Genomic DNA, 27,807 nt, shown 5'->3' with positions numbered 1-27,807 from the left:
TGTGGTGAGTAAAATTCTGCTGCTGTAAATGGCCCACAGTGCCTCTTCAATACCCAATCTTGGATTGCTAGATCTGTTCTAAGTCTATCCCATTTAGTAAGATGTCTTACAACACCAGGTTAAAGCCCAACAGGTTTGTTTTAAACACTAGCTTTCGGAGCACTGCTCCTTCCTCAGATGAATCATTTGTATCAGGTGTATCCCATTTAACACAGTGGCAGTGCCACACAACATGATGGAGGATACCCTCCATGTCAAGATGAGACTTTATCTCAACAAGGACTGATATTGTCATGGACAGATACATCTGCACCAGACAGGTTGGTGAGGATAAGGTCAAATCTGATTTTTCCCTCTTGTTAGTTCCCTCACCTGCTAGTCTAGCAGTTATGTCCTTTAGGACCCGACCAGCTCAATCTGTGGTGGTACGGCCGAGCCACTCTTCATGATGGACTTTGAAGTCCACCACCCGCAGTATATTCTGCATCCTTGTCAATCTGTGTTTTCCCCAAGTGCTGTTCCACATGCAGGAATGCTGCTCCATCAACTGAGGGTGGACAGTACGTGGTAATCAGCAGGAGGTTTCCTTGCCCATGTTTGATCTGGTGCCATGAGACTTTGTGGACTGCAGAATCGGTGTTGGAGACTCCCAGGGCAGCTCCCTCCTGACTCTCTACCATTCTGCTGCCACCTCTGCTGGGCCTGTCCTGCCTGCGGGTAGGACGTACCCAGGGATGGGGGATGGTGACATCTGGGGCATTATCTGTAAGGCGTGGTTCCCTGAGTCTGATTATATCAGGCAACAGACTCTATGAGACAGCTCTCCCAATTTGGGTACAATTGCCCAGATGTTAGTATGGATGACTTTGGAGGGATGACAGGGTTGGGTTGGCCATTGCTGAGGTTGATGCCGGATGGTGCATCCGGTTTGAGTCCTCTTTGATTTCTATGTCGCGGTTGAATACAACCGAGTGGCTTGCTGGGCCATTTCGGAGGGCCTTTAAGAGTCAACCACATTTCTGTGGACCTGGAGTCACATGTAGGCCAGACCAGGTAAGGATGACAGGTTTCCTTCCCTGAAAGACATTAGATCTTTGGCAGTACTTTCCAAAATAAATAGGTGGAGTACACAGAATTTTAACTTTTTGCTGTATTTAAGATATTAATCCAATCATTTCCCATTGTGATTGTATTTAGTGAACTATATTCTTCATCCCTACTGTTGCCACCAATTAGCTCTAAGGAGCTCATGTGTCTGCATATTTTGGATCATCTGTTCTATTTCAGAGTTCCAATGTTGATATATTTTGTATCTCAAACACAACTATCATTAAATAATTGCCTCTGATTCTATTAAAAGTTAAATTAAAATATCTTTATTTTATATGGAAAATCATTTACAGTAACTGTGAAAACAAATTCCAAAATATGTATCTTCCTGGAATTCTGTGCATCTTTCGGTAACTGGCGATACATCTTAGGATAGAATCTGGATAATTCTGTTCGAAACTTGACAGCCGTGAACTGGCTGCACAGTTGACCTCTGCCCCTGACTGACCGGATAATCACTAAGATATAAGGGAAGTAGGAAGGCAGTGTTCACTTCCTCTGTCACCTTATTATGGTGTCGCTGGGATTATGATGCATTTGGATTCCAGCACATTTACAGATGCAATCAGTTATCCTAATCTGGTTGTGTCAAATTGAAGGTTTTGTGGTGAGTTCTTTAACGGGTTATGTCAGTCTTCTGGGTCTTGCCAATTCTGCTCCCTCTCCTTGTTGCAGTGTGTATATGGAAGGGCCAAGCCCCTTAATTTTGCCACTACCCAGGCATTCCTGATCCTTATAGAGCACGGCAAACTGTAACCAAAAGCATATTAATATTAAAACGGCATATTGTTTGATCAGAATTCTAGCAAGTAAGATAAATTCTTACTAAAGACACAATTAGTAAGCATTTTGCTTCTTTGCAGATGATGAGAGAGAGGGTAGTGAAATACACTAAAATGCTATTTTAGCAAGGCAAGTTCAATTAAGACTCCTGAATGTGTCTCAACATGGCGGCTTGAGCCAAGCATCTGTCAGAGCTTTCAGAAGTTGCTGCAGAATCCTTTTAGGACACGTACATAATTCCTCTGGAGCCAGAAGATTTGCACACTGATAGAGAAGCTCTACTAATCTTCAGCAACCTGCAGCTCGCTGCCTCAAAATGACTCAACAGTGTAATCCAGTAGGCTGACTGACAACCATGGTTAAATGAAGAGCATAATGATTATAAAATGGAATCAAATTTAATTTGTTACTACATCCTGCTTCAGTCTGACTAGCAAGTGGGCTGGCCTTGGGCAAAAAATGACTTTTGGCCTGACCACACAGTACTGTTGTTTTCAATTGAAGAGTACCAACATTTAGTCACCTCAGTGACTTAGTCACATAACCAATAAAACAAATTGCATTGAAAGCTTCAACTAAAATCCATGGGGCGGGATGCCCCGGTACCCCATTGTGTGTGTTCCTCGGCAACATGCCATTCACTGGGGGCAGGATTCTATCCTCCCGCTATTTGTCAGTGGGATTTCCCATTGCAATGACCCCCATGCTGCCGCAAAACCCACTGGCGGGGTTGTGCTGCCAGTGGGAAATGTGAATCCTGATGACCGGAGAATTCCAACCATGATCTCATTTAACTGAAAAGTAACCACATTTAGCTAATGTTTTTAAATAAAGAGATAATCAATTTATATAGCACCTTTCGAAGTATGGTCACTATTGTAATGTGACAACAAATTATGTGCACAGAAAGGTGTCACAAACAACACAGAGATAATGACCAAGTAACCTGTTTTGGTGGTGCTATTTAGGGTTAAACATTGGCCAGGATATCAGGGATAACTTGTTTGTGTTAGGAAAACAAACGTAGTTTTAAGGGATATACTTGTATTGGTAAATATTAGAAATAAGTTATAGTTTTAAGTATGTTTAATTTAATGTTTCTGTGCCTGGAAGGATAAAAACCCATAATTAGATTCATGCTGGACAAAGGTGTTTGTATGTATGTGTGGGGGATTGGTTGGGGATTGGTGTTTGTATGTATGTGTGGGGGATTGGTTAAGTTCCAACTGTGTTCCTATTGGCTTAGAGAAGACTATGTGTGAAAAGTAAATAAAAGGGATAGTAAGCATGTGGGCATTGCTTTGCAACTGGAGGTCCTTGTAAAGTAAAAAGCTTTAGATTGGGTAACTTGAGAGCAGTTGAACCAGGTCACTGAGGAATGAACAGCTCTCAACTCTGCCGTGAGTAGCTGGAAGGACAAAGGAGTTGCAAACATCCTAAGGAACAAGATACAGTTCAGATAACAAGGGAATTTGGACAGAAAGACGAAGATGTTAGGGATTAAGTGACCAGAAAAAGTATTGTTCGGAAGAATTCAAGGAAGATTAAACAAAGTGTTATGAGTAAAGAGATAATTACAGTATCTAGATTGAAAGTGGGATGAGGTAGATGAAATGTTTGATGTCATTTTAATACGTTCTGGGAATTGAAAGCTAAAGTGAGCAGTTTGCAAAGCAGTCACAAAGAAATTCTAAAAGGGTTGCTGTGAAATCATGGACTGGATTCGTTGTTAAAAGTGATGCAGAAGCCTTTGCTTGAAAGTGTCACTTGGAAAACCTGGACTGGATTTCAGAATATAAACCGTCAGGGGAAACATAATTATGGGAGAAGATTTTATGGCGTGTTTTTGGGAATGAAGTTTTGAAACTCTCATGTGACAATCATCTGGGGAGATTCTGAGGAGAAAACCACAGGCACTAACTTGGGTTCAGAGTAGAGGTGTATTGACCAAAATCATCCTGTGTGCTTATAAGGGACTTTTTGTGTGAATGAGACCATAGTATCTCTTAAGACGTATATTGTAATCAATGTTAATCTTCAACTCTGTGTGTATTTGTTAAGATAAAAATGTATCATCATCAATTTTTTCATGTTTAATAAACTTTTCTTTCGTTGTTAAAACTAATTAGCAATCCTCTGGCTCTGTTCCGCCATGTTTTATAAAAGAATGTATTTTGAGCCAGGGTTCCATTCTTGGATTTTTCTGTCCAGTTATAACATGAACTGGGATCATAACACCTGATCCTCAGCCTTTGTCCTGTACTTCTAGGTTAAACGAAAAGCTGACTGGGCCCTTTCAGGGTACATGCCACAGACAAAGTACAAAGAACGATACAGCACAGGAACAGGCCCATCGGCCCTCCAAGTATGTACGAGTCATGATTCCAACCATTGCCAAAACCGTAAGCACTTCCTGTGCCGTATCCCTCTGTACCCATCCTATCCATGTGTTTGTCAAGATGCCTTCTGAACGTGGTTAATGTATCTGCTTCCACAACCTCCCTGGAAACTCACCACCCACTGCGGAAAAAACCTGCCTCGCACATCTCCTCTAAACTTTGCCCCACGGACTTTAAACCTATGCCCCCTGTGAGGTGTCTGACCTCTCCATGCTGGGAAAGCTGCATGCCCATTCACTCTATCCATGATAGATCTGGGCGAGGCATTTGTACACACTTCAAACTTTCAAGCCAATCATTGCATTGCCTCTTAAAATAAAATACTTTAAAAAAAACTTGGGTAGTCCAGAGCCTGGAGTCTAAATTCTGATGTTACCACAGAGCTCCTGCAGCTTAAACGTAACAGCAGTTCACCATCAATGTAATATAGCAACTTAGATGACGATGTTGGGTAAAGATACTACACACCTTACTGATATTGAAAGAGACTGGCATAACAGATATAATATTTGTAACACTATTGCACTTGATAAAACTAGCTTAAGATGCAAGTATCTTTGATCTTGCAATTATACTGAATTATTAGCATATGAATACACAATGCACGTTGGATAAATGAATAAACTTTTATCTTGAATTACTTCACTTATTATAATATTGCAAAACATTGCTTTGCTTTATCTCTAAATTGGATTTGTAACATTTGTTCCAGATGCAAACACTTTGTAGATTAATTCCTCCTGCCTGCCAGCCCAAATCTTTTTTCTCAGTTATTTAAGAGGTTGTCTATTTTTCTTCCTTTTCCATTCTTCAGTAGATTTCTTGCTGTGGCTGCTGATGGAACATTACACAAGGCAGGCAGTCTCTTTCCATCATTAAGTCTCCGGTGACCAGCATGTTGAACAAGAGCACAACAGGAGCAGGCCATTCATCCCCTTGAGCCTGTTCTATCTATCATTCAGTCAGATCATGGCACTTCCCAATCTCAAATCCGAGTTATTGACCTAGTCAATTTGTTGAAGTTTCAGACTTCAATTGTGAGGAGTTGTTTGCTGACATCACCTCTGAGCAGCCAGGCTCTAATTTTCAGTACATGCTCTCTTGTTCCGAACAAACCCTACCGCACCCCCCTCCCCACCCAGAGGAAATAGTTTCACTCCTTTTTTTCCAATTAAGGGGCAATGGCCAATCCACCTACCCTGAACATCTTTGTGGGGTGAGCACACGCCAATAAGGGGAGAACGTGCAAACTCCACACGGTCAGTGACCCGAGGCGGGGATCGGATCCGGGTTCTCGGCTCCCTGAGGAGTTTCACTCTATCTACCCTAATTAGAATCACATACACCTTAATTAGATCATCCCTTAATCTTTCATACTTTAGAGGATATAAATATAATCTGTGCAACCTCTCCTCAGAATTTAATCCTTGTGTCATTCTGATTATCATAGAATTTACAGTGCAGAAGGTGAACTTGTGCTGCATCACCTCCAAGATTCCTTAGGGACAGTAGTCCAGATAGAAACATAGAAGATAGGAGCAGGAGGAGGCCATTTGGCCCTTTGAGTCTGCTCTGCCATTCATCACGATCATGGCTGATCATCCAACTCAATAGCCTAATCCTGCTTTCTCCCCATAGCCCTTGATCCCATTCGCCTCAAGTATCATATCTAGGCACCTCTTGAATGTATTCAATGTCTTAGCCTCAACTACTTAGAGTTTTAATTTTTTTTTAAATCAATGTTTCTCCAAAACAAATGTATTCTCGTCCCTACAATTCCAAAGAACCAGTTTCACCAATGTTCCCATGTAGCAGATTTATACCCTTAGCCATTGCCCATTTCATTTATCTAACCTCTATTGGATTTATATTTTGATATGGAAGAATATGATAGAACTCACTTGACCTGGTGTTGCTGCTCTGACTGGGTTAGCAAGAGTCACCCAAACTGTATCATCTGGATTGAAGATTAACTGACATGGCACTGAAAGAAAAATTACAGGAAAACTTGATGTTGACATTCCTGACATTCATCAGATGAGAAAAATTAGTCATATATGGATTCTAAGGGTACGGAACAAAAACAGAAAATTCCGGACAATCTCAGCAGGTCTGCCAGCATCTGGGGAGAGAGAGAATGGAGCTAAATGTTGAGTCCGAATAACTCTTGTCGAAGCTGTCAGAGGATACGGGGGGGTCAGTTCCAAAAGTGTAGTTGAAAATGAAAATGAAAAATGAAAATCGCTTATTGTCACGAGTAGGCTTCAATGAAGTTACTGTGAAAAGCCCCTAGTCGCCACATTCCGGCCCCTGTTCGGGGAGGCTGGTACGGGAATTGAACCGTGCTACTGGCCTGCCTTGGTCTGCTTTAAAGGCCAGCGATTTAGCCCAGTGTGCTAAACCAGCCCCTGTTGAAGTTGAAGATCAGCCACGTTCTTTTTTTAAATATAAATTTAGAGTACTCAAATCTTTTTTTCCAATTAAGGGGCAATTTAGCATGGCCAATCTTGCACATCTTTCGGTTGTGGGGGTGAGACCCACACAGACACGGGGGAATGTTCAAACTCCACACGGACAGTGACCCAGGATCGAACCCGGGTCCTTGGCGCGGTGAGGCAGCAGTGCTAACCACTGTGCACCGTGCTACCCTGTCAGCCATGTTCTTAGTGCAAATCAGGCTAGACTAGAGGGGGCTGTGTGGCCTACTCCTTACTCCTATTTCTTATGTTCTTAAGAAAAAGTATTGACAAGATAATTAGCAACGTAAAACTATAACAAAGATGAAAGAAAATGCTTTTTCTAATGTGAAGATTTTCCTTCTGCACACGTTCCTTGTTAGGTCGAGTGTCTCAGTTTGAAGTTTTGCATCATTTATAGTCTTTAAATTGGTAAATGGACTGTATTGGCTTAGAATGAACATTACCTTTCAACCAGAGGTCAAACTCAATCTGAATTTACAGACTAAAAGTCTTCCCTCCATCAGCAATAATATCACCAAAAAAAATAAAAATAAAAATAATTGGGTACTCTACATTTATTTTAAAAAAGCAATAATATCACAACCAAGAAAAACAGGTTTTGGCAATCACAGGCTGTTCTTAAAAATCATTAATCTACAGTACTGCACATAATTCAACAGTAAACTCGCACACCATCTCACTATAGTTACAAGGATAGCATTCAAAACAGAGCAATTAAATTATTGATGACAGTTGAAGAAAACTTTAAACCATTTTACAGTGGCTTGGAATTGCTTAATCTTCATAGCTAGTTCAAACGGATTACCCATTCATACAACAAACTGATATTAATCATATCAGTGTCTCCGTGTCAGCTGAAACAGTTTGATGTACAGTCAGTCAGGAAATTGTTCAACAAAGTGAAGTGTTTTACAATTACTGGCACCACATCTTAGAACATGTAGGGAAAAAGTGGTTAAACTGATGTTAAATAATGCATGTTTTTTGTTCCATACAAACACTTAACAGTTACTTCGAAGGTGACTAAAATGGTTGCTGTTTTCATGTACTGAAGGACCACCAATTCAGTCCAGATGCATACAAGCTAAGCTGACCATTTCTTACCAAGTGGCATCTGGTGCTGGAAGCGAAAGCTACACTGCATCACTCTGTCTCTGAGAAGTTCTAGTGGTGCATCCTGAGCAATCCAATGGACTGGATCAATTTGGAGTGAATTCCTGTACAAAGCTGGATGAGTGGTTCCTGGCGCCTGACGGACAACATATATGGTTTTTCATTATGCATATTCCTACACTTGGGAAGACAGACTCACACAGGCCAGTGTTGAAGATGCAGGTAAAAGGGTAGCAGAGGAAATTTGATAATGCAATGTGTCATGAAATATTTAACTAACATTTAAAAAATTTTTTAAGTACCTAATTAATTTTTTTCCAATTAAGGGGCAATTTAGCGTGACCAATCCACCTACCCTGCACATCTTTGGGCTGTGGGGGGATCCCATGCAGACACGGGGAGAATGTGCAAACTCTACATGGACAGTGACCCGGGGCTGCGATTGAACCCGGGTCCTCGGCTCCGTGACAGAGCAATGCTAACCACTGTGCTCCCCTCAATATTTAGCTCACACACTGGCAATCATTTGTTAAATCAACTATCAGAAACCCATTAAAAAGGAAGTATTGTGTTCAAACATGTATAATATTTCTATCAAATAAGCAACCCCACCCTATTCACCCTACCCCATCCCCCCTTCCAGAAAAGTGACAATAAAAGCTAAAAGTTTTAGTGGAAAAGCGAAAATAGCTGTGAAAGCTGACAGTCTTGAAAGCTGAATTAATGCAATACATCACTGGCAGATGTCTAGAGATGTACAAAAACTTTGTCCAAACATGTCCAAATTGTTGAGCAGCACGAGTATTGATTTGAAGACAAGAAGTAATCTGTCTCTCCTGCCCTACTGTAAAAATGTCAGTATAGATTCTATAGCATATTACCAAGTGGCCTGCACATAGCTATGTACTAGGAAAGGCATAATGGGAATAATTATACATTTTAGACAACAGCACAAGTTTGGAAAATGACACTTGAAAGCTTAAGTACCTTATGAGGAAGAGAGGGTGCAGACAACTGGAACTAAAGCAGAGATTGTAATTACTAGAACCAGAAAGGAAACGGAGACCTGGAGCAGCCAGCTCATAGCCCAACCAATATGAACAGATGGGGGCAGAGTGTTCAGGTTCCTGAGGTTACAGCAGTAGAACCATGAACCACCAGGAACAATGGTGGAATAAGAGAAGCAGCAGCAGTGGGGTAGCTTGAGACACAACTTAAGGGAAAGCTGGAAGGAGAAGAGATACGCAAAGCAGAAATGGGAGACATTTGCTTCTTAATGTAAATATAAATATCTTGCTTCACTGAGGCTTTGATATTAGCCAGATGTTTACTACAAGTGATGCTTGTATTTCACTCGCGGCTGACTCTCGGGTCTCTTCTACTCTTGCCAGTTCTACTGCTTCTAACTCTGTTCAGTTCTGGTCAACTTATTGGAATGAAATTTAAATTACGAGATTTTTCTTTAGAAAGCAAGAAGTTCCAATGTCATTTGATTGACGCTTTGACAGTGATAAAGGGAATTGATAGAGTTAGACTATACAAGTTGTTCACTATGATCATTCAGCTTTCTGCAATTTTGTAACTGTGGAAATTACAGTAGAATTTTTACTACACTAATCAACTTGAAACGCTACCGCTGGCAAAGTGAGTAGTCATCTCCATACTAAAATTTCCCTCGGCAGAGGGGAATTATGTCCAAGGAGCCTGAATTTAGCCGAAAATACTTCTTCAACAGCACCTCCAAACCCATGAGATCTACCCCCTAGAAGGAGAAGTTTGGTTCAGGGGAACACCGTCATCTCCACGTTTTCCTGCAAACACATCATTGTGACATGGAAATGTATCACTATTCCTTCATCAATGCTGGGTCAAAACCTTGGAACTTCTTACCTAATGGTACGGTGGGACCTCATCACATGGACTGCAGCATTTGAAAAAGGTGGCTCACCATCACCTTCTCAAGGGAAGCTAGGGATGGGAAACAAATGCTGGCCTTGTCAGTGACATCTGTATCCATGAAAATGAACTTCAAAAATGTAACAAAGTTGATTCCAGTGTTGATAACTGGTTAGTTGCATAGAGGACAGCAACATAATCCATTTGTATCAACAATAAATGCAGGTCCAGATATCTCATTTTCTACTAGTTTGAATTTAATATGTGCATATCGAAGTTCATTGTGATGAAATGTCCAATGTAGATATCTATTCAGTTAACTTTGTATTTCTAACTTTTCCATAGGCTCCACAACACTCACCACAAACACATCCCCCGTATTTATCTCTTTATCTACTACAAACCAGGCATCTCTTTGACCACCTATCCTGGCTCGTTGCCCCAAAGTGAACAGGAACCAACCTAAAACCATAGAGAGAGTAAATTGAAATGTAAATGCATATCTTGGTTGTTTCGCAAACATTTTACAACATATCATTGATGACTAGTTCATAAGACATTCTGACTTTGTTACCTATTTCGTCTACTATGGAATGTAGATGTTGAGATAATATTACAATTCTTTAATCCTTCAATGGTGAAATAATGACAGCCTTAATTTCACTTCCCATTATAAAAATTTTAACTTGTACGAGAGTATAACTTCTGTGCTGTAATCACAATATTCATGTCACTGTTATAAAGTTTTTGATCATTACGCTCAAAATTTAAGTTGCACCTCAACCAGTTCAACAACTTGCAAAGCAGACAACAGCTAAACGCAGCAAGACGCACTCTAAAGGTTTAAATATATTTAACGGGTACTTTTTTCTGAGTTTAGTTTTGAAAGTTTAGAAAAACATTTACAAATGAAAATGGAGAGCTGACAGCCGCCCATCAAATCAACAACCATGTGTAGAAGTTAATTCAATGAAAAGTTTTACTTGGATGATTGTTTATCAGATTTTGTCTGGCAAAGTGCAGAATAAAATAAAAATAAATATTAAAATGGTTTGTCGAGACACAAATGCTAAAGTAGTTGAACTTGACTGAACTCCACGCCCCACCCACCCCCACCCCACCCACCCCCACCAAGCCCCCGAGTGGTTCTATATTAAGCATTGCATTTACAAATCCACAGTCCAATTGCCCACAATTTCAAACCAATGTCATTTCCACAATGTAGCAAGTACCATGAAATGTACTGAGGGGTATTTCCTGGGAAAGCAACTTGTCTTTTAAAGGAGCTAACTAGCATAATTAAAGCTTCAGTGATTTTAAACAATTTTAGTTCATTAGATATCCAGCTCCTGTCTACCAATATGAGATTTATATTTTAAATTTAATTGAGATTGCCTCATATCCCATTATTGCCAGGAGCACTATTTTGGAATAAGATCCACAAAATAGCTGCATGTCCCATTTTACATTACGCCGCAGGAGCCTGTACATTTTTCTTCCAAATTAAAACTCATGCTTTTTCAGAGGGGCAGCCTGATTTCTTGCCGTGCACGTCTGATGTTGCCATTCCAGAGTCAATAGTGAACGGTTATTACTTGACTCCTATGTGATTTTTCCTTTGTGATAGGTGACCCAAACCTATATGTTGCATTTTGCTCATGTTCCAACATACTGCTCTGTAAGTACAGGGCAGGATTTTCTTGGTCTTGTGCCTGAGTTATTGGATCGCCTTGGTGCAGCTAACACAGGAAAATTGGGTAGTGCTGAGCACACACCCAAATGGAGGCGGGCCAATTTTAGGTTGCTGAGAAAAACAGATGCTGCTGCCTGAAGCAGCAAAGAACAAGAATTCCGTAATATCTTAAGTTTGCCAAGTCTTGTTTAGACCAAACTAACCATACAGCTGCTTGGAAAGTGAGTAAAATGATCTGAAATGGAAGACAACAGACTATATCAATAAAGGGTCTAGATTATCTACAGTGTTCTACAGAATCGTAAAGATGTTCAAGTTTGTCTAGCAACTTATCATAATTTTCGTACTAATTTTCTTAAACATTGTAATTACCTTTGTGTGTCCCCATAACTTTTCCATCTTCTATAGAAACAAAGTTTCCAGGTCGTGGTTCTAGATACTGCAAAATGTTTTATGAATGAAATTACTTTGAATGTTCAGAATTAAGATCAAGTAACTTCTTTACAAGTATCTTGCCAAAACTCAACAAAGCAAATGCATTTGGATTTCCAAAACATTCAGTAAAGAGGACATTGGCCTTCAATCCTATTCTTCCCCAGAAGGCAGTGGAGGCTAGGTCATTTAATTTATTCAAGGCAGAGTTAGATGGAGGGGGGGAGGGGGAGGGGGGGGGGGGGGCAGCAAATGGCCTACTCCCGCTCCTAGCTCTATTGTTCCTACGAATCTAGCCCAAGCTAATGGAATAGATATTCAGGATTTTCCGGCCCTGCCATGAGAGATTCAGCAGCCCAGCCAAAAGGCCCAGGTCCTGGCGGAGAGCAGGGTGGAAAATTCCATCACTGTCTCTTCCGCCTATATGTTTACAGGTCCTAGCTAAAATAAGCTTGGGTATTTTGAATTTTATTTCCACAATGCACAAGTTCACAGCATCAAGTTAGGGCTTTTACCTAAACCAGGACGACTGAAATGAGCAAAGGAAATGTCAAAGTGTTGACTAGTCTAGAAATGACTGTTGCTGATGTTACTGGGAGGACACTTGACACATTTATATTACATTATATATCTGGAAACGTCACAGGGGCCTCAATAAGTTTAATTTAAGCAGAGTGCTGTATGAAGACACAAAATGTTCATTCATTGATATTGGCAACAGTAAATTCTAAGCCATAGTAAAGGGAGAGCAGAACTTTAGATCAAGAATCAAGATTGTGAATTAGATATGAACACAGGTGTGAGGCGGAATCTCATTCAGCTAAAAGTGGTGTTTCGAACACACCTCACGAAGGCTAGAATGAGCCGGTTTTCCGACAGGGTGGGGGGATCGATGTGGTCGTTGTTCGAGGGTCCGGCCCACATGTTCTGGTCTTGCTCAAAGCTGATGGGCCTCTGGAGGTCTTTTTTGATACCATGTTGGCAATCCAGAACATTGAGTTGGAGCCTTGCCCACTGGTGGCAATTTCTGGGGTTTCAGCTGTGCCGAACCTCCGGACGGGGGCAGATGTTCTGGCCTTTGCCTCGCTCGTGGCAAGGAGGTGGAGTCTCTTGAGCTGGAGGTCGACTACACTGCCAGCTGGATGATGTGATTGAGTTTTTGCACCGTGAGAGGGTTGGTGGAAAGGTTTCACCTTAGTTGGTCACTGTTAGCTGTTAGAGGGATGGGTTAGGGGGTTTAGCTTACATTGTCGTGGGGGGATTGTGTTATTGTTTGTTTTTTGTCAACATTATATTAAAATTGTTAGAATTTCAATATAAATATTTCGCCAGAAAGATATATAAACACAGACAGCAAGTGAAAACAATTCTAATTCCTAACACGGATGATCCCATTTTAAAAAAAGACTGATATCTTTTTAACAAACTGCACACTTACCTCAAGAATAAAGTTTTCAAAATTTCTTTCACCTATAAAACAGATTCCCATACTCTGCAAGAAGCAAAGATAAATATCATCCGATAGCAAGTATTTAACAACAGAATCGATGATTTGTCCAAAAGTAATTGTGTTCAATGTTCACGGTTCACAAGCAAAATAGTGACCAACGAATGCCTTACTTCTTTTCTTTTTAACACATGGTGAAATCCTGCCTCAGCTGCCAATTCCTTTACAACATTTTTCCTCAACGCACCAAGAGGAAAGATGGTGTGTCGCAAGGCGTGCTGTGAGATCTGACTCAGGAAGAACGTTTGGTCTTTCTTCGTGTCAGCTGCCTGTAACAGTTTCACAGCTGCACAGGGAGGACAAATGGGCAGTTAGAGGCAGAATGGCAATGATTTAAGATAATTGATTTCAACATTTAATTTTAGTAGCAACTCTCACAAATTTTGCTAACGTGACAACGGCATAAATGAAAATGCTTTGGCCGGGATTTTCTGGCCCCCCCCCCACCAGCAGGCATGGCCATGTTGACTTTTAATGGCTCTCCAAATTTTCCTGTCCCGCCTTCGATAATGCCCGCCAATGTTGGGGCTGGAAATTCCTGCCCTCCATAGCATGTCACAGCATTAAAACATTATTCCACCTTTGGCGGCTCTCAATTTTTACCGTTGCTCAAATAAGGGATGCATTTCCTGCTTGAAAGCTTCCTCACTTTCATCTTTCTCCCAACAAATGTGATCTCTCCCGCTCTTTAAACTACCCAACTACATTCCTCGTTGAAGCTTTGGATGCTATTGCCAACTCTCAGATTGCCCATCACCTCGAAAATTCTTGCCAGTACATGATCTAAAGAATAGTTTTCGCATAACTGTTCCACTGGGATTTTCTTGCCTATGTTGCACACTTCTCAATTCAATTCAATTTCACTTTACTGTCCATACAGAAATTCATCTCGGGTACATTGCTCATTCATTCAACTGTTGCTTATAAACGAATAATAATAATAGAAAGTAAATTACCCTATCACAGAGGTCCAACATTAATTAAAATGCATTAAATAAACTATTCCAATGCAGTAAACTAATCAGTCAGTGAGTCCCATTGTGATTGCACATCCTGATCCATTAATCCAGCTCCTGTCAAAGGGTCTAATGTAGCAAGGCACAAACAAGTTCGGGCGGCAAGGTAGCACAGGGGTTAGCAGCGCTGCTTCATAGTGCCAGGGTCCCAGGTTCGATTCCCAGCTTGGGTCAGTGTCTGTGCGGAGTCTGCACGTTCGCCCCGTGTCTGCCTGGGTTTCCTCCGGATGCTCCGGTTTCCTCCCAGAAGTCCCTAAAGACGGGCTTGTTAGGTTAATTGGACATTCTAAATTCTCCCTCAGTGTACCCGAACATGCGCCACAATGTGGCAACTAGGGGATTTTCACAGTAACCTCATTACAGTGTTAATGTAAGCCTACTTGCGACAATAATAAAGAATAGTGTTATTTAATAGCCTGATTTAGCCTGCATCTGAGAAATTGTAGCCTTTCCCCTGAACGCAACGAGCAGTAATACTGAAACACGGGGGGATTCTTGTTGTGCGTGACATTCTATTCTTCCATCAGAATTTTTCGAGAGCAGATTTCAGCAAGAAAGACCTGCTCATCAAATATCCTTCCTGGGTGATTCAATCATTTCTGTAAGGTAAAGGTAAAGTCACCATAGTCCCAGATGACCATAGGCTGATTTCCCTTTTGGTGGTGATTTTAACCTGAGGATCATCACCACTCAGGCGAGGGAGGGGCAAGGTTGAGAAGACAGGCCTTCCTGAATAATTTCTGTACCCTTAAAGAGTCTTCTTTCCAAAGACCACAGTACCAGGAGAGACATCCGAAGAGGATAGCACTCTCAACTACAGCTGCATAGAAATGTTTCTTGATTGTGGATCTGCTCAAAAAGATTTAAATTTTCTGATGGTATATAATCCTTTGGCTACAATGTCCATGCACTGTCTCCTCTTAAACAACAATTGGGGTTTAGTTCTAATCTTCTTATTACATGCCTGCCTCAGCATCATGGTGAGAGTGAGGGAGCAAGCACTTTATGGAGAGGGACAGAATACAAAAATAAATGAGCAATTGGCTCTTAGAAAAATACTCACTCCAGCCATGTACAAATGGCACCTCTGCTGGAGTCGAATTCTTGCCATATGAGCCAATGCATGAATATTTAAATAATGGTCATATACTGACAAGGTAGCTGCAGCTCATTTGATTGATGTGGACAGACATCCACATTAAAGGATTATTGACAGTGACACTATCAATGATAGCTTATTGACTTGCTGCTGATTGCACAGATTTGTCTTTTAATGAACAAATTGTTACAAGCCGAAAGGAAAACATTGGCAATTGGCTCTGACAGTGCGCAATTTAATTATATGTGCGCACAGATCCTCAGGAGCAACCTGAGTAGATTGGATGAGATTTCACAGTGTTCAAATTGAATTTTTACTGAAGAAACATTTCTCATCATTGAACACAACATAGGGACAAATTAAGAAATATTGAGGTTTAAAGATCTTTACTCACCATCTTTGCAGTGGTTATTATAACTATCTTCAGTTATTCCAGTAGGTTTATTTTGGAAAACTTCTTCATCATGCTGTGATGTTCTGGCATAATGTCCGGTTGCCATTGCATCGCCCCCTAACTCAATTTAAAGAAAGTGTTCATTACGTAATTGCTACACATTCCATTGTCTCGAGTTAAACATAGGAATACACACTTGATCTAACTTAATGGTTAAAATGCGAGTCTCTACATCAGAAATTTGAAAACAAACTAGCAATTTCAGTCCGGCGAGCATTAAGTGTGCTATAATTTGGCTTCAATATCCTGGATACATATTTCGGAATCCTCTGCTGAATGTGCATACAAGTGGACACTCGGTGTTGAGGCTAAAACATTGCATGTTTTCACAAAGCAGTTAAATATAGCACTTGAGGGGCAGCACGGTGGCCTAGTGGTTAGCACAACCGCCTCACGGCGCTGAGGTCCCAGGTTCGATCCCGGCTCTGGGTCACTGTCCGTGTGGAGTTTGCACATTCTCCCCGTGTCTGCGTGGGTTTCACCCCCACAACCCAAAAATGTGCAGAGTAGGTGGATTGGCCACGCTAAATTGCCCCTTAATTGGAAAAAAGAATTGGCTAATCTAAATTTATAAAAAAAAAAAAAAATATATAGCACTTGGGGCGGAGGGGGGAATCAAAAGATATGGGGGGGAATCCTGGATTAAGCTATTGAGTTGGATGATCGGCCATGATCATAATGAATGGTGGAGGAGGTGCAAAGGGCCAAATAGCCTCCTCCTGCTCCTATTTTCTATGTTGCTATTTTTCTATGATGGGCTTAGCAGTTTCCTATGCTTCCCCCAAGTCACTGACCAGCCAAGTTTATGTGTGATGTTTGGCACCAGAGGGCTGGAATCACCTGGGAACCAAACCACTGCATGAATCCTCAGGAGGAAAAATGATGGAGAAAAGATTGAGATTTATTTTGCCCAAAGAATAATGCCAATTAGGGCAAACTTCCTATTTGCTCACGGGGCAACAAATTACCTAGGCAACAGGATCAGGCTGCAGATAACGATGAACAAGCAACTACAAAATATTCCTATGTATAACTGACAGCTGGGATAGGGTTGCATTCTTGCCATCAGGGCCCTGCTTCTACAGTCCTTCCACATCTATTTGAATTGGTTGGAGGATCAAACTAAATGGAAAATTCTGTAATCTCCCTATGACATCTCTCAATTTTAAAAAATAAATTTAGACTACCCAATTCATTTTTTCAAGTTAGCGTGGCCAATCCACTTACCCTGCACATCTTTGGGTTGTGGGGGCGAAACCCACACAAACAAGGGGAGAATGTGCAAACTCCGCACGGATAGTGACCCAGAGCCGGGACTGAACCTGGGACTTCGGCACAGTGAGGCAGCAGTGCTAAACATTGCGCCACCATGCTGCCCGACATCTCTCAATTTTAAAAGTGCTCATACTTACTTGCAAAAGGAGTTAAGCTATGATAGGCCATTATAATGTTAGTAGACAGACCCCTCCACCCCTTTCCTGCCTTCTCCTCTTTCCTGTTCACATCTCACCTTCCCCCCCCCCCCCCCCCCCCCCCCCACCATGCCTTCTCTCCCCGTCTCTCTCTCCCTACTCTCTTCTCTCGTCTTACCCTCACCCCTCCTAGTCCAATTATTCTCCTGCTCAGTAATTTTGTCCTATCAATCTTGGTCTTGGCTCTAAATGTGAAACACAGGAGATCAGAAAGTCACTAATAGAAAAGAAAATGAAGTAGCATTTGTAAAGTCAAAAAATATCACAGTTCATTTGATTAATACACAAGGGCATCCTTATTAAAAAATTAGTGATAGTGACACTGTTAATGTCAGTTTGTTGAGTGGTCATTTACAGTTAACTGCAAAGAAATAACAGCAGTAATAAGTATGTACATTTTTAAAGAAAGAATAGCCAACTGGTAGAAATTAATATGAAATATTATTGTTTCCACAATTCCAAATTATAGGGTGTAAGAAGTGCATGAAACCCAGTTTTTACAGGATTTTTTCAGGCTGAATTATTAACAATTATTAGGCATTTTAAACACTTTAATCCAAACACAAAATGTCATATTTTCATGATTCCAGTGAATACATAAGCACTTACCCAGCATTTCCACAGCAAACTGCAACAGATATTTAAATTTAATATTTTTATTGCACATGATATCAGGGTTTGGAGTCCTTCCCATTTCATACTCCTTTACCAAATTACTAGAAAAGAACAGACAAAACAATGCATTTTAATTAATTCATGTTCGGGCATGTGCCTTCCTAACATGAAACCATACACCATAGCATCATCTTAAAATTTAATTACTTAGATTATTTGGAGTTTTGAAGCACCTTCTGAAATGCATGACCACCTTTGATTATGTCATGCTACACTGCAACAGAATTTTCTCAGCTCGTCTCTTTTGTAACATGAGAAGGAGATGAGAAAGTGAAGTCCCACAAGGATCAGCATTGGGGCCATTGTTGTTCACAATTTACATCAGCGATGTAGACTTGGAGCCAAAAACACAATTTCTACATTTGCCAATGGCACCAAATGGAGGGGAAAGACACTCAACACTGAGGAGGACTGAAACAAATTACAAGATATTAATTAATTTGAAAATTGGACGTATATAATTGGCAAGTGAATTTCAACACCAATACGTGTGAGGTATATTTGGCAAGAAAAGTAAAGTCTCACATTACTCGGGAAATAAGAACCTAAACTGTGTAAAGGAGCAAAGGGATCCAAGAGCATAAGTGCACAAACACTAAAGGGCCTATAACAAAAGTAAATAAGCACCAGAGTTTATATCTAGAGGGACAGTAACAATGTTTTGGCTCAGCCTGTATCGGACGTTGAGTAGATCACAGTTCTGGTCACCACATTACAAAATGGAAATAGAGAGTCAAGAAAGGGAGTAGAGATTATTTACAAGGGTGAGGTTATACCCATCAGGAAAGGGTGAACAGGCTGCGTCTCTTCTCGCTCTAGATGTAAAGGCTGAGAGTTACCCAAAAGTGGTCTTCTGGATTATAAAAGGTTTCAATAGAGGGGACACAGAGAGAACGTTTCCACTTGTGGACAAGTGTAAAACTAGAGACAACCATTAAAAGATAGTGACAAAGAAGTTATATAGGAAATTCAGTAGTAACATCTTTACACCGTGAATGATGAGAATGTGGTGAGAGTGGTGTTGGCTAATACCAAGGAACCATTTAAGAGGAAACTAGATAAGCTAATGAGGAAGAAGGGAAGAGGATTATGCTGATTGTTGGATGAGGAAGGATAGGAGATTCGAGTGAAGCACAAACGCGAGTTGGCCCACCAACTAGCCTGTTCCTGTGCTGCAAATTTGTTTATATATTTAAAAGAGGTCCAATGATTTATTGAATGGTGATTATAACATATTATTTAATGCTCCAAAAACAAAACATTAAGGCCCATAACACCGTGCTCCAGTGTCGTACTGGGGATACCCCAAAGAGGCGCGAGGAAATCCCCGGCCCCAGAAGTCCCCAGAATTGCACGGCAACGGCCCGGGAAGTTCAAACTTCAGTTTAGCAATGACCCTCTAATGGGTACAATCCGAAACGCCGATTTAAATCTGGAATTTATGACAGTAATAGTCACCCAGAATTAAAACCACTTCTAAGGTTCTGGTTAACTATATCACTGACCCATTTCTGATTCCCCAAGGAACCCCTGACTACACTCTCACCTCGATGGCCTTCAACAGTGCTTCCCAATGACTACCCTTGCCAAAGCCAAGACTGCACGCCCATCTCCCTACTGCATCCCAACCCCAGACCGCACTCCCCACCCCCAGTGGGACCCGTACAGTCTTTGACTGCCCACCAACCCCGCCTCCCCCAAAATGACTGCCATCGCCACTCCATGACTGCATACCTCAACCCCCGACTCCCATCCATAAAAAGGCCCATACCCTCCCAAATGTTCCCCAACCACTGATTATCCTTCCCAGACTCTGACTGCCACCGCCATCTAACGAGTGCTCTCTGATGTGACCATCAATTCACAGGACACGTGGTTGGAAGTGAACAGTGGTTTTAATAGTCTTACAACTGAGCCTGCCTGCGACGAGATGAACTGGCAGCAGGCTCACAACTGCAGATCTTTATACTTCCAGTTAGTGGGAGGAGCCATGGGCGGAGCCAAGGGTGGAGCCCAGTACAAACTCCTCATCTCCCCCTATGGGCAGAGCCACGCAACTTCTCGTATAACGAGCTTATAGAGACACAACACATATAATATAACACAGTGTGAATTACTAGGATTGTGATTCACCACACTCTCCGCAGCCACCGGTTGTCCTCCCAGACCCTGCCCCCGAAGACCCCAGACTACACCCATCACCCCCCTAACTACACCCCCAGCCCCCAACTGCCAACCAAGCCTCAGACGTGCCTCCCCTCATCATAACCACACCCTCACAAGACTGAAATCCTACATCCGACTACACAACCCCCCCCTCTCCCACCCACCCACCCACCGGCTACATCCCCATCAACTACATCCCCATACTATACCACCCCTGACCAAACCCCCACTCCTCCGACCACACTCCCACCCCCATCTGACTACACCCCACATCCTGACCATCCGACCCTCCCACCTGCTGGTCATACCTCCATCCCTGACCAGCCGACATTCCCCATTGACTACTTAGCTAGTGCGAGACGAAAAGGGGGCATTTTTTACCTCTGACTCAGTTGCCCTCGACACAGTGCCTTGGGAACCTGCTGCACTGCACCTTTCGCACCCGGCCTGAGTCGAAGGTTTGGTGGGAACGGTGCAGCTACATTTCGGGGTAAGTAATTAAGCAGAGTGGCAATCTGATTGTGTTCGGCATTCCACAGAAGTTACAACACTAAAATTCAAAAGCAATTTCTTGTACCTGACCCTTAACAGTTGCACTTAATGCTGAAAGCATTCTTTTTCATTAATATAGTCAATTCAAAGCACCAGGTATCCATTTATCCTGATACATTTTTCTCTTCAGTCCCTTTCTGGAATTATACTGTAAATTGGAGAGACTGTGAGAAGTGGTGTGACAGCAACTAAAGCGGCGAGCACTGTAAATACAGAGAATGCAGGAAGAGTAGTAAACAATTTAGCCCCCCCTGAGGTTGCTCGCTATTCCATGATGTTATGGCTGATCCGAGACCCGACACCATATACCACACTTGTATCCCTTGAGACCTTTAGTTAGTACTAATCTATCAATTTGAGATTTAAAATTAAGTACAATCCTAGTTTATATAATCCCTCCTCATAATTTAACCCTTGTAATTCATGTATCATTCTAGTAAATTTATGGTGACTCCTTTACGTGGAATGGTGCGATCAGGTTTGAACTGAAACTTTCCTTAGAATCATTAGGTAAAAGCACCACCACCCAACTCTAGCAAGCAGTCTACACAAAAAAAAACCTTCAAAATTCTAATCACACAGAGGTTTCTTAAAATTTTAATGACACAAAGGTTTCTCAAAGGCAAATTTGAAAATAGTACATTACCTGAAGACCTCATGCCAATATTCTTTCACATAGGAAATCTGATGAAAAGGGATGTTGAGCATCTTACAGACTCGATACGCATCTTCACAGTCCTGATCACTCGTGCAAGCACCATGTTCATCTAACAAGTCCCAGTTTTTCATGAAGACGCCGGTCACTTGGTAGCCTAGTGAAAACAGTTTAGATTCTTCTTTTAATATTGTATTCCTCGAAAAGCATGTTTCTTCAGAATAAAAAACAGGATTTTTTTCCTCGGATGGTGGCTAGCATGAGGGGACATACCTTTAAATTGAGGGGCGATAGATATAGGACAGATGTCAGCGGTGGGTTCTTTACTCAGAGAGTAGGAAGGGCGTGGAATGCTCTGCCTGCAACAGTAGTGGACTCGCCAACATTAAGGGCATTTAAATGGTCATTGGATAAACATATGCATGATAATGGAATAGTGTAAATGGGCTTTAGATTGGTTTCACAGGTCGGCGCAACATCAAGGGCCGAAGGGCCTGTACTGCGCTGTAATGTTCGATTGAGGTTACTCCAGTGATTTTCTTCAGTGGAGAATTTCCAGGCAATATAGTGTTCCATGGAATGCTGTGGGATTGGAAATTATTAAATATCAAGATTTGAGAAGCTGCTAACACAGCATAAACAATAGGTTTCTGGAAAATCAGGGGTGTGGTTTCCAAGTGACTTTCCTTAGTGACAGATGTTTTGCAATTTAGAGGGACCATATTATCAATTTTCTTGGAGTAAGGCAGAAGTCATCGCAAAATCTACTATGTTGTGTACACAGTACAATATGTACCCAGAGATTTTTATGTTGGAGAGAAAAATGACTAGAATACAGTCAAAGAAGCATGGATCGCACAGCTAGTCACCAGGTAAGTTCACTGAGCCACAGAGGAAGTCACAACTTTAATTCTTTTAACGAGTGCAACAGTTTACAGGTATTTGGAACCCGGTTTTTCCCTTTTATAATATAATATGTTAGCCAATGTACTCAGCTGTACGTGGGACCAGGGAGTGATGTTTCACGAAACATAATACCGGTCAGCAAGTTCTAGAATGGCTGATTGGCACAGTGCCTGATCCGTAATGGAAACTTAATGTGATAGCTCGTCCACAGGGCATGGATCAAACGTACAATGCAGCAAACAAGCTCAAAAATGACAGTAATGCTGGAATAGATTTGCTGCCTGTCCAAACTCAGAAAGGTATTTTACCATTCATTAGTCATTGCCCTTTGCCTGAATTTAAGACAGATTGTCCCAACAATTTCATACAACTCACTTAACTGGTCCAGCTCACTTAAATGCATTGTAATAATTTTGCACACATATGAATTAAACGCAACAGAGAGCCACAGTGTTTAGTTAGAATAGGAGTTGGGAAAGAAAGCTGAAATCATAGTAACATAATGAAATAGTTTGCCAGTTATAATGAAATAATGAAAATAACAGCTAATGTTTAACCTTTTGATAGCCCTTTTCCTAGGGACAATTCTTTGGACCCATTTTAGAGATCACATCATTTATTTTCTCAGGCCAAGAAGAAAGTCATAGCCAAATCAGATTTATTGTGTTAGTCCACCGTACATTTTCTTTTTATCCGTCCAAAGGACGTGGATGTCAATGGCTACTTCAGCATTTATTGCCGATCCCTAATTGTCCTCGAGAAGGTAGTGGCGAGCTGCCTTCTTGAACCTCTGCAGTCCATGCAGTGTAGGTATACTCACAGTGCTGTTAGGAAGTTTCAGGATTTTGACCCAGCCACTGTGAAAGGAATGGCGATATATTTCCAAGTCGGGATGGTGAGTCTCTTGGAGGGGAACTTCCTATGTATCTGCTGCCCTTGTCCTCGATGGTGGCGTGCGTGATTGTTTGTGGATGGGTGCAAATCAAGTGGGCTGCTTTGTCCATTACGGTGTCAAGCTTCTTGAGTATTGATGGAGCTGCACTCATCCAGCAGGAGGGAGTATTCCATCACACTCCTGGCTTGTGCCTTGTGGATGGTGGACAGGCTTTGTGGAGTCAGTGGGTCAGTTACTTGCTGCAGGATTCCTAGCCGCTGACTTGCTGTTATAGTCACAGTATTTATATGGCTACTCCTGTTCAGTTTCTGGTCAATGGTAACCCCCAGGATGTTGATGGTATATACAGATTTTTATGTGCGGGATAAAAATAACCAGAATCATTCAAATTTTAGTAGTTTCCTAGTTTCATACACAGTTAATGGCTAAAAGCTCTCCAGTTAAATACCCTGTTGATTATGTGGTATAACAACTGGGCCTCGTCACTGTGATGGAGAATATAACTTTCTGTTCAGTGCATACTGCTAAAAAATGCATCTGAAGAGAGGCAACAGACTGATAAATAATCACAAAAATTAGTACCTTTGGACACATTCAGCTTCATTCTGCAGAGATGTAGAAAAGGACGGAAGATAGAATTTCTCCCCCTTCCAAAACAGTTCTCTAAATGTCAGATAGGTGGGTACGCCTGCTGACAGCTTCTGGAAACAAACTGTTACCAGTTTCACTAGAATTCTAAAGTAAAACAGATGCCGCGATAGCCAGGAGTTGTTTCATAACCTTATTAGATTACATGTACATTTTTAAATTTGAAAAGGTCACCAAGATCACACATCTTCAAAAGGAGCAGAGTGAGAAGTCGGAGACCAAAGTAGTAACCTGAGACACTGAGCAGACATACTATTCAGCACATAAAGGATCAACTATTTGTAACACGGTGCCAAACGTGACTGGAAATAATATCAAGAACAAAATGTAACAAATACAACGTATAAACTTCTCCATATAGGGCAGCATGGTGGCACAGTGGTTAGCATTGTTGCCTCTCAGCGCCAGGAACCCTGGTTCAATTCTGGCTTTGGATGACTGTGCGGAGTCTGCACGTTCTCCCCGTGTCTGCGTGGGTTTCCTCCGGGTGCTCCGGTTTCCTCCCACAGTCCAAAGATGTGCAGGTTAGGTGGGTTGGCCACGCTAAATTTGACCCGTAGGTTAGGTGGGGTTACAGGAATGATCCGAGGTGGGTGCTCTTTCAGAGGGTCAGTGCATACTCGATGGGCCGAAGGCCTCCTTCTGCACTGTAGGGATTCTATGATTAGCTTATATAAATAGGTAAGTAACCAACACATTGGTTCAAAGACATACTTCAAACATTGTTTGCGACATATTCGATTCAATAAGGGCATGCATTTGTTGTTCATCAGGTTGAGGCAAATGAAAAAATGATTCAATGTCAACATGCAGTGTGTACCTCAGCCAATATAAAGTATTCTCTACACTTCCTCAACGCTGTAACTTAACCTCAGAAGACTACGGTGATGTTTGCATTTCCCACACCAATTATCCTTCTGATCTCTGTCAGGAATAATGATAATTTAGTGTAAACTGATGTGTGCTATTGTACCATTGTACTTACTGAGAACTGGATTAATACTGTCAGTCACCTTCAGAAAAGTATGAAGGAGGCTACATTCCATTAATCTGAACAGGACAAAACCCAGACCAAAAAACACAATCGGCTAACAGGCTGAGGTAGACTTTCATTCTGCCAAATTCACTTACAGCCTTAAAACCGCGTTAAATAAGTGGCAACGTACAGTTGATTCGAATTGCCCAATCCTTTGGGGAAGGAAACCAGTCAGCTTTATCCTGGTCTGGTCCAGATGTGTCTTCAGGTCCACATGTGGTTGCCTCTTATATGTGTTCTGAAGGACCTGGGAAGGTTGTATCTAACCGCTACAAACAGTAGTACGTGGCCCAAAGAAGTTCAAGAAGGCTGTCCATCGCCTTGTTAGGGCACAGATGGATGAATAATGGTGCCAGATTTGCCAGTGATGTCCACAACCCAAGAAAGAATTTAAAGAATGTTTGTATGTGCACTGAAGTCAAACTTAATGATACTACAGTTCGTGTCACATGTCAAATATACTACAACATATTCAAAATAATTGTCAGCCCATGCTTACCATTAATATAAGGAGTTCCGGTACAATCAAAATCACTTTCCCCTTAAAATATGAAGATGTTTTACATCAAGTAAGCACACAGTATTGTGCAGCAAAATAAAATAAACCCACCACTACTGTCAATTTGAAACAAAACCCAAAATTGGTGAATATATTATACAGGAGGTTCAAGAGAAAAATGTAGGTTCAATTTCTGGATACAATTTTAGCAGAACTCGGTTTGAATTGCCTTTTCTTGCTTCATTATTGTAAAATTTTACACTCGGGGTTCCACTTGTAAAGTTAACCTTCTGTTTTCTTTACAGATGCTGATGGACCTTCTGCCCATTTCCAAGATTTTCGGTTTCTGTTCCACTGATTAGATTTATGCTTCTATAACTTTGTCAAGTGGTTGCCTTTATCCAAACTATCTGCAACACCATTTGAAGGGAGCAGTTACGTAGTTTGTTACAGGTCACTTTATATGTTGCACTGCTGTCATGCTCATAGCCTGCTGTGCCAAATGTTATGTGGTACCACCCCGAAACATATATGCCCATTTCCTTTCCCCTTCTCCTCAGCATCTTAAAATGGGCAATCCAACATTTCAAGCCACATGTCACTTTACTTGCGCTTCACAAGCAAATTTGGCTTTTGGGGATTTCCAACGTCAAGTAATCAGATCAACTGGACCTCAGTACTGAAAGGTCTCCACACTGACTGACTGGAAAGTGGTACCCAACCAGATCAGTGGAGACCAGGACTGGAGGCAGTCAGAACAAATTACTCATTACTTTCTCCCCAGATTGTTCCTGCACTAACTTGAGGTGATGCAGTTTTCACGTATGATAGTTTCGAAGAGTCAATTACCGGTGTGTTCATTTGGTGCTCGTCTCCAAGCGTATATAAAAACAAATGCGTTGCTGGAGTGCAGGTTTTAAAGAGTTTTCATTTTCCTCAAAGCAAATTTTCTGGAGCATGCCTTGTCGGTGTCTTGCATCAAGGTTTATTTTTCTTCACACTATTTTCAGGCACTGCTCCTTTTGAGAAGGAGAATGTACGTGCCTTGTTGCAAATAGACTAACTGGCTTTATCGGAGCATTCCTGTCCCTGCATTTGCAGAATTCCCAGGGTTTGCAAATAAAAATTGGAAGTGGGATTGGAGTTTTAAAATTTTCCTGAGGCGTAACATGAATAAGAGTAGAATTCAGCGTACAGACGGTCAGGTTCATCACAGGGCACAAAAACTTAGCTCCCACATCTTAAACTGTAAGTTTGTGCAAATTAATTTAAAAAAAATAACAAAAGTATTTTGGACAGGAAATTAGACTAAAAATTATGGCAAGCAATAACTAATATTTAATGTGTTCTTCTGTCCACTATGCTAATGGGAGTATTCAGATAGTGAAAAGAGTTTCATCCAAATGCATTAAATATTCATCTGCTGGGGTGGCATGTGGCACAGTGGTTAGCAATGCTGCCTACGGCGCTGAGGACCCGGGTTGAAATCCCGGCCCTGGGTCACTGTCCGTGTGGAGTTTGCACATTCTTCCCGTGTCTGCGTGGGTTTCACCCCACAACCCAAAGATGTGCAGGTTAGGTGAACTGGCCCTGTTAATTGGGAAAAAAATAATAATTGGGTACTCTAAATTTTTATTTAAAAAAGTATTAATCTGCTGTTATCACCAATGCAATTTCTAACCTGATGGTACAAATGTTTGAAAGACACACTAGGCCGATCATCCTCTGAAGGAGAAATGAGTATTTCAGCATGTACCATCGTCAAAATTTGGTTCCTAAGTTCTGTTTTGATATTAACTCACCTTTAACTGCCTGATATTATTAGAAAATACAGACAGAAGCCCTGGGCTGGTATGGGGTATGGGACAGTGCCTGTAATAGTGTGAGCCAGTTTTATCTGGTGAATATTGATGCACCTGGCCACATATTTTATACTTGCCAACCACATTTCATATCTACCACCGATTTATTGACCAGGGGAATGAAACCATGGGGCACGATTTTTATGTCTGTTCATGCCGGTGTGATCTTCGGGTCCCACGAATGGTACACACCCGCCACAGGATTCCCGGCAGCATGGAATGGATTCAGTGGAGAATCCCATTGACAGCGGCGGGACCAGAAGATCCCACCACCGGCCATTGGCGGGCCAGAGGATCTCACCCATGATGGGCAATGTGTTGTGCAGCATTAGATATTTCTGATATCATTACTCAATTGTTAATGGTAGGTACTCAGCACTATTGCCACCATCATTACTTTGGAATGGAAGGATTGCATTCTCTCAACTCTTGGCAACAAAGCGATCCCGACTTTTAGCA

General features: G+C 41.5%; 1 protein-coding gene and 1 long non-coding RNA gene across 8 annotated transcripts in view; one reads left to right on the top strand and one right to left on the bottom strand.

Moving 5' to 3' along the window:
- Positions 1–1,355: 1,355 nt before the first annotated feature.
- Positions 1,356–27,807, bottom strand: part of trmu (tRNA 5-methylaminomethyl-2-thiouridylate methyltransferase) — a 44,117-nt gene continuing 17,665 nt past the window's right edge. For 3 of the 7 annotated variants that reach the window (XM_038811379.1, XM_038811378.1, XM_038811375.1), the window contains exons 2-11: positions 21,494–21,659; positions 18,064–18,170; positions 15,923–16,039; positions 13,527–13,699; positions 13,345–13,398; positions 11,847–11,913; positions 10,143–10,243; positions 7,877–8,021; positions 6,194–6,276; positions 1,356–1,860 (exon numbers count right to left, since the gene is read on the bottom strand). In XM_038811379.1, the coding sequence (XP_038667307.1) occupies positions 1,735–1,860; positions 6,194–6,276; positions 7,877–8,021; positions 10,143–10,243; positions 11,847–11,913; positions 13,345–13,398; positions 13,527–13,699; positions 15,923–16,039; positions 18,064–18,170; positions 21,494–21,636 (1,116 nt within the window). In that variant the 5' untranslated portion in view covers positions 21,637–21,659 and the 3' untranslated portion in view covers positions 1,356–1,734. Of the gene's footprint in view, positions 1,861–6,193; positions 6,277–7,876; positions 8,022–10,142; positions 10,244–11,846; positions 11,914–13,344; positions 13,399–13,526; positions 13,700–15,922; positions 16,044–18,063; positions 18,171–21,493; positions 21,660–27,807 lie in introns of those variants that run through there. The other 4 variants (XM_038811381.1, XM_038811380.1, XM_038811376.1 and 1 more) reach the window with 3 other exon arrangements.
- On the top strand, positions 1,588–26,954 carry LOC119973378. The gene is made up of 3 exons (XR_005462298.1): positions 1,588–1,717; positions 4,163–4,258; positions 25,792–26,954. It is a non-coding gene; the product is annotated as an uncharacterized LOC119973378 (long non-coding RNA).

The sequence above is a fragment of the Scyliorhinus canicula genome, chromosome 11 (genome assembly GCF_902713615.1).
Source record: "Scyliorhinus canicula chromosome 11, sScyCan1.1, whole genome shotgun sequence".
Lineage (NCBI taxonomy): Eukaryota > Metazoa > Chordata > Chondrichthyes > Carcharhiniformes > Scyliorhinidae > Scyliorhinus > Scyliorhinus canicula.
Note: the sequence above shows the minus strand (reverse complement) of the source record. Positions and strands in the feature narration are given on the sequence as shown.